This window comes from Cynara cardunculus, unplaced genomic scaffold, assembly GCF_001531365.2.
Source record: "Cynara cardunculus var. scolymus isolate 2C unplaced genomic scaffold, CcrdV1 Un_Scaffold_2539, whole genome shotgun sequence".
Lineage (NCBI taxonomy): Eukaryota > Viridiplantae > Streptophyta > Magnoliopsida > Asterales > Asteraceae > Cynara > Cynara cardunculus.
The window spans coordinates 70,554-77,822 of NW_020201126.1; the positions used below are offsets into that span (position 1 = coordinate 70,554).

At 40.8% G+C, this 7,269-nt stretch overlaps 1 protein-coding gene across 1 annotated transcript; it reads right to left on the reverse strand.

Annotated features, from left to right (window-relative positions):
- Window positions 1–240: 240 nt before the first annotated feature.
- Window positions 241–1,029, reverse strand: LOC112503115. The gene has a single exon (XM_025107185.1). It carries the CDS (start codon window positions 1,027–1,029, stop codon window positions 241–243), a length of 789 nt encoding a protein of 262 aa, XP_024962953.1.
- Between the last annotated feature and the right edge of the window lie 6,240 nt (window positions 1,030–7,269).

Sequence of the window (7,269 nt, forward strand, 5' to 3'; positions counted from 1 at the left end):
GAAAGCCGTTTTTGGTACATCTTCATCCCGTACCTTGAGCTGATGGTATCCGGATCTCAAATCGATCTTGGAAAAATAACTTGCTCCTTGCAGTTGATCGAACAAATCGTCAATACGTGGTAACATATATTTATTCTTGATTGTTACTTTGTTTAACTCGCGGTAATCAATACACATGCAAAATGAACCATCTTTCTTCTTCACGAATAACACCGGAGCACCCCAAGGTGAAGTACTCGATCAGATGAAACCTTTATCCATTAATCCTTGTAATTGGCTCATCATTTCTTTCATTTCTGTCGGGGCAAGACGATAGGGTGTCCATGCAATAGGTGCAGCACCTAGCACAAGGTCAATTCGAAATTCTACTTGCCTGTCCGGTGGTAGACCAGGCAAATCATCAGGAAAGACATCGTGAAATTCACATATCACGGGTACATCCTTGGCCAACTTGTTTTTTTCTTTAGTGGCATCTAAAACGTATGCCATGAAAGAAGTGCACCCCTTAGATAAATATCGACGAGTTTTGAGTACATAAATTACCTTGATGTCACTGACCCCTTTTTCTCCGTACACATAAACACAATCTCCTTCACTAACTGGTATTTGGATCATTCGTTGCACGCAAATAATATCCGCCCGATTTGCTACTAACCAATCCATACTAATAACCACATCAAAGTCACGAATATCCATAAGGATTAAGTCTACTGAGAAGTTTTGATCCTCCAATACTAATGTACAATCTTTGAATACTCTATCAACTACTAAAGGGGTTCCACTAGCGGTATCCGCAGAAAACAGTCTATCAAAAAGTACAGGAACAGATTCGAGAGAGCGAACAAAGGCATGTGACACGAAGGAATACGTAGAACCAAAATCAGACAATATATGTGCAAGATGAGAATTCACGAAAAATATACCAGTGACAAGCTTTGGCTCCTCCCGAGCCTCCTCTGCTGTGATCTGGAACGCTCTAACTCTTGCTCTTGGTACTCCCTCCTTTCGGGTTGAGGAACCTCCTACCATTGGTTGTCGTACTAAGGCCTTACTATCCTCACGTTAGGCATTTGGACAATTAAGCTGACGATGTCCATAAGCTCCACAAGTATAACACGCTCGATCTCGTCTTGGGCAATTTGTACGAATATGCCCAACTTCACCACAGGAATAACACGAAATTTTGGACGGTTCAGAGAAATTAACTCCCAAGTGTGTGTAATCGCAGCTTAGAACACCAAGACTGATTTTGAGAGAAAACGGGGTTGAAAATGGGGCTGATTTGATGATTTGCGACCTAAATCCCAAGTTGGGTCGGGTTGACTCGGCTGGGTACTCGTTTTGACCCCTAAACACTAAAAAAAAATTGCATAACTTTTTGCGCGGGACTCCATTTTCGATGAGGTTTTCGCCTACGTGTCCGAAACGAGATAACCTACAAGTTCTAATAAAAAGATTCCATTTTTAGAACCCAATGCTCAAAACCATACCCGAAAAGTCGATGTTTTCAACACATAATTAAGCGTATTAGGAAGATGAATGTTACACCAGAGGCGATGGGTAGAAAATCCTTTATTTTGTTAAGTGTCCATGTTGGACCAGAAGCGCTGGTTAGAAGGACCAGAGGCAATGGGTAGAAAATCCCTTATTTTGTTAAGTGTCCATGTTGGACTAGAAGCGATGGTTAGAAGGACCAGAGGCAATGGGTAGAAAATCCCTTATTTTGTTAAGTGTCCATGTTGGACCAGAAGCGCTGGTTAGAAGGACCAGAGGCGATGGGTAGAAAATCTATTATTTTGTTAAGTGTCCATGTNCCAGAAGCGCTGGTTAGAAGGACCAGAGGCGATGGGTAGAAAATCTATTATTTTGTTAAGTGTCCATGTTGGACCAGAAGCGCTGGTTAGAAGGATCAGAGGCAATGTGATAGAAATTTCATAAAATTTTTAAGTGTTTAAGTGGCACTAGAAGCTCTGGTTAGAAGGACTAGAGGCGATGGAATAGGAATTCCTTAAATTTGTTAAGTGTTCATGAATGCACCAAAAGCACTGGTGAGAATTGTTGGGTCATTGACAAGCATCTTCCTAAATCGAAACGTGGCGCTGGTTGCTACGCTATAAGGAAATAAGTTGTGCCTTCTCCACCAACAATTGCTTTTGGCGTAGTGGTAAGCACTTGGATCCTAACATGTGGTATCAGAGCAGGTCACGGGTTCGAATCCCATGGAGTGCATAATGATGCGAAAGGCATGCTGTGTAGCCACTGACTTCTAGAAAAAGATCTTGTTAGTGCTGGCAGATGCAAGAGATCTATTGATCTGTTAAGTATGAGAAACCAGAGGATCGATGAAGGAGAAATCCATCCTTTCTCTAAGTATGGATGTAGAACCAGCGATCGATGAAGTAAAATTCCATTGATCTGCTTAGTCTAAATGTGGAATCAGAGGACCGATGGACGAGATATCTAATACTTTTCTATATAAGATGAACCAGAAGCTCTGGTCATGAAACCAGAGGCTCTGGTAGTACAACCAGAGACTTTATATTTAGAGGGTCTAACTGGATTGCCACCCTTAGCCTTGCTTAGAAGCTTTGGTTATATCACTAAGTATTTATAGATGGTGCATTTAGTAATTAAGATTATTAATGTCGCAGATCACTATGGCGTCATCCAATCCTAGTGAATACTCGGTCGATGAATCCGGTTACGTGGTTTGCCACTCTAGAAGAAACTCAGCCCACAATGAAGAGATAGACCCATATGAACAGGAGGACACTATGACTAGTGGAACATCTGCCTCTCCACAAGCATCCTTCCTACCCCCATCGGAACCAGCACCTGATGTTCCACCACAAACCTAAACAACCTGTCCGATGTGATGGAAGCACACCATCAGCGCATGTTGAGGAACACGGATGTCGTCATTGCAGCAAGGCAAGAAATAAGGAGATTATATAGATGGTTGGTAGTGAGTGGAATGATGATGCTAATTTTGGGAATAGTGATAGGATGGATGTTGTTCTAGGAAGGTGGATTAGTGGTAGGATACCCACTCTTTGGCATAGAAACTCAAAATCCTGTTTTTGTGACTATAATCATCTATGAATGCATGATGTCTTTTTGAAGAAACACTTATTTATGACAAGTCATGGTGTGTATAAGATTAATCTGTTTGATTATATAAATGCTTGAATAATATCCATGCGATGAATGTCCCTTACATCATTTAAATGATTGGAAGCTATCATCCTTGTATTGCCATATTAATGATGAAACTCCCTTCTGATTTAGGCCATAGAAAATGCCGCCAAGAAGAGAAAACTCTGAGGTTGCACGACTTGTGTCAGAACAACTTTTGGCCGCACTCCCCAATATAGTTAGTCAAGTGGCTGCTGGCCTGAATGCTAATCAACCAAACAATCCAGAACCAACGGTGGCTAGGGAATGCACATATAAATATTTTAGATCTTGCAACCCGAAAGAATTCAATTTAACCGAAGGAGCAGTAGGATTACTATCATGGTTCGAAAGCATGGAGTTTGTTCTTCACATTAGTAAATGTACTGAAGGAAATAAAGTAGAATATACGGCATGTTTGTTACAAGGAAGGGCACTTACCTGGTGGAATACATTGGTACAAACTAGGGGTCGGGAAACGGCTAACCAGCTTATTTGGGAAGAATTTAAGAAATTACTAAAGGATGAATACTGTCCAAGAAGTGAACTCCAAAAGTTAGAAATGGAGTTGTGGAATCATGAAATGAAAGGGGAAAATATAGCTGCTTATACAGCCCGATTCCATGAGTTAGTGAATCTAGTACCTCATCTAGTGACATCGGAGGAAGTCCGCATTGAGAGGTATATTTGGGGATTGTCTCCAGAGATTAGGGGAAACATCACCTCGGCCAACCCAAAAACCCTTAAGGAGGCAATAGATATTGCCACCAAGCTCACGAATAATGCGGTTCGATCAGGAGAATTCGCTAAGGGAAAAAGAAAAATAGAGGAGCATGGGAATCTAAGATCTGGGGGAAAATATGACAAGAATAGGAGAGTGATAGGAAATTTTGGGGTACAGACTCAGGCGGTGAAACAAAGAGACAAGACCAAGTGCAATAAATGCAAGTATCCGCACTGGGGAAACTGCATCATCTGTCACTTAGGGGGTCATACAACAAAGGATTGTCGAAGACGAATATGCTTCGATTGTGGAAGTCCAGATCACATGAGGAATGTTTGCCCAAAGAGAAAACAAGGAGCAAATGCAAGTCAAGCCCGATCGGCCAGTCAAGGAAACCTAGAAAGTCAGGCATGGGGCAGAGCATTTGAGATCGGAGCCAAAGAAGCTAGAGATGATCCCAATGTGGTTTCAGGTACGTTTCTTTTGAATAATGAATTCGCATCAGTTCTATTTGACTCAAGAGCAGATAGAAGTTTTGTATCACTGGACTTTAAGCAGAAGATTAACCTAAAGTCCCAAAGGCTGAAAGAAGCTTATGTAATTGAGTTTGCCAATGGTCAAGAAATTAAGGTTAGAAATATAATTATGGATTGCACTCTAAGTTTAGCCAATAAGGATTTTAGCATAGACCTTATACCGATTGAACTAGAAAGTTTTGACATAGTTGTAGGCATGGATTGGCTATCCAAAAATCAAGCTAAAATTGTCTGTTCAGAGAAGGTTATCCGGATTCCTCAAGATGGAAATGACCCAATTGTGATTCAGGGAGACAAGTCAGATCTAAAAGTTAAGATAATATCATGCATGAAAATGCGAAAGTACTTGAAGAAGAATTACACTGCATTTCTGGCACATGTGATTGATGGAAAGGTCAAGGAGAAAGGTATTAAAGATTCCCCTGTAGTTCGGGAGTTTTTTGATGTATTTCCTAAGGATTTACCAGGACTACCCCCGCAAAGACAAGTCAAATTCGGTATCGACTTATTTCCTGGAGCTGCCCCAGTGGCAAAGGCACCATATCACTTGGCACCATCGGAGATGAAAGAAATGTCAAATCAAAACCAGGATTTATTAGATAGGGGCTTTATAAGACCAAGTTACTCACCATGGGGTGCATCGATTCTATTCGTTAAAGAAAGATGGGTCAATGCGAATGTGCATTGATTATAGGGAACTTAATAAGTTGACCATCAAGAATAGATATCCTCTTCCTAGAATCGATGATCTGTTTGATCAACTCCAAGGTGCGGTATATTTTTCCAAGATTGACCTACGATCTGGATACCACCAAGTGAGAGTTTGGGAAGAGGACATTCCCAAAACAGCTTTCAGAACTCGTTACGGTCATTACGAATTTTTGGTTATACCATTCGGGGTAACCAATGCACCGGCTGTCTTTATGGACCTAATGAATAGAGTCTGYAGACCGTACCTGGATAAATTTGTAATCGTTTTCATAGACGATATATTAATTTATTCACGAAGCAAGGAGGACCATGAGCAACATCTGAGGATAATATTTGAGCTACTCCGAAACCAGAAATTGTACGCAAAATTTTCCAAATACGAATTCTGGATTCGTGAAGTACAATTTCTTGGTCATTTAGTCAATAAAAAAGGGATACAAGTAGATCCTACCAAGATTGAGGCCATTAAGAAATGGGAAGCCCCAAGAACCCCGATGGAAATTCGTCAATTCCTTGGCTTGGCAGGCTATTATCGGCGATTCATCGTGAAGTTTTCGAAAATTGCACAACCACTCACAGCCTTAACCCAGAAGGACAAGAAATTTGTTTGGGGTGAGAAACAGGAAGAAGCGTTTGAGACTCTTAAGCAGAGGCTATGCAATGCCCCTGTTTTATCCTTATTTACCAGAGGGATCGGAAAACTTTGTGGTCTATTGTGATGCATCGCATCAAGGCTTAGGATGCGTGCTAATGCAAAAAGACAAAGTAATTGCATATGCCTTAAGGCAACTTAAAGTGCACGAGAAGAATTATACTACACATGACCTTGAATTGGGGGCAGTAGTATTTGCACTTAAGATTTGGAAGCACTATCTTTACGGCACCAAATGCATCATTTTCACTGATCATAAAAGCCTTCAACATATCCTAGATCAAAAGATGCTGACCATGAGGCAATGGAGATGGTTTGAACTTCTCAACGACTATGATTGTGAAATAAAGTATCACCCGGGGAAAGCTAATGTGGTAGCAGACGCCTTAAGCTGAAAAGAAAGGGTGAAACCGTCAAAGGCACGGGCCATGGGAATGTTGGTTCAAACAAACCTAAAAACGCAAATTCTTGAAGCTCAAGAAGAGGCGTTGAAATCGGAGAATCTGAAGAACGAAACCCTGCACCACCTAGAGAAGGAATTCGAAACTCGAGTAGACGGGGTGCATTACTTCAGAAATAGAGTTTGGATACCAAAGAACGACAGTCTTCGGTCAACAATTTTAGAGGAAGCTCATCGCTCAAAATAATCAATTCACCCAGGAACTGATAAGATGTACAAAGGGTTTAAGAGAATATTACTGGTGGCCAGGAATGAAAAAGGATGTTGTTTTGTACGTAAATCGATGTTTAACCTGCGCAAGAGTAAAAGCTGAACATCAGAAACCGTCTGGTCTTCTTCAGCAACCAGAGATTCCTCAATAGAAGTTGGATCAAATATCAATGGATTTTGTTACAAAGTTACCTAGAACTAGGAGAGGATATGACTCAATTTGGGTCATAGTGGATCGACTTACGAAATCCGCATACTTTTTACCTGTTCGAGAAGACTTCAGTACGGAAAGACTTGCACATATATATATCAATGAAATTGTATCACGTCATGGAGTACCTATTTCTATCATCTCAGACAGAGATAGCCGTTTTACTTCACGATTATGGCAATCAGTTCAAAAGGCACTAGGCACGAGGTTGGACTTGAGCACTTCCTATCATCCTCAAACGGATGGGCAAACGGAAAGGACAATCCAAACGTTAGAGGATATGTTACGAGCATGTGTGATAGGCTTTGGAGGCAGCTGGGATACTCATCTACCATTGGTTGAATTTTCCTACAACAATGGCTATCACACCAGTATCCAGTGCGCACCATATGAAGCCTTGTATGGGCGTAAGTGTAGATCCTGTTGGGTTCAAGATTAGTGATAAAATGTTGTATTCAAGTTTCTCCATTTACTTAGCTTTATTGTAATTAGTTTAGCTTTATTTTCCTTAGTATAAATAGTCTTTCCTTTGTAATTGTAATTACACATTGATTACATCATTAATCATAGAAAAGGTGATTTGACAGCAAA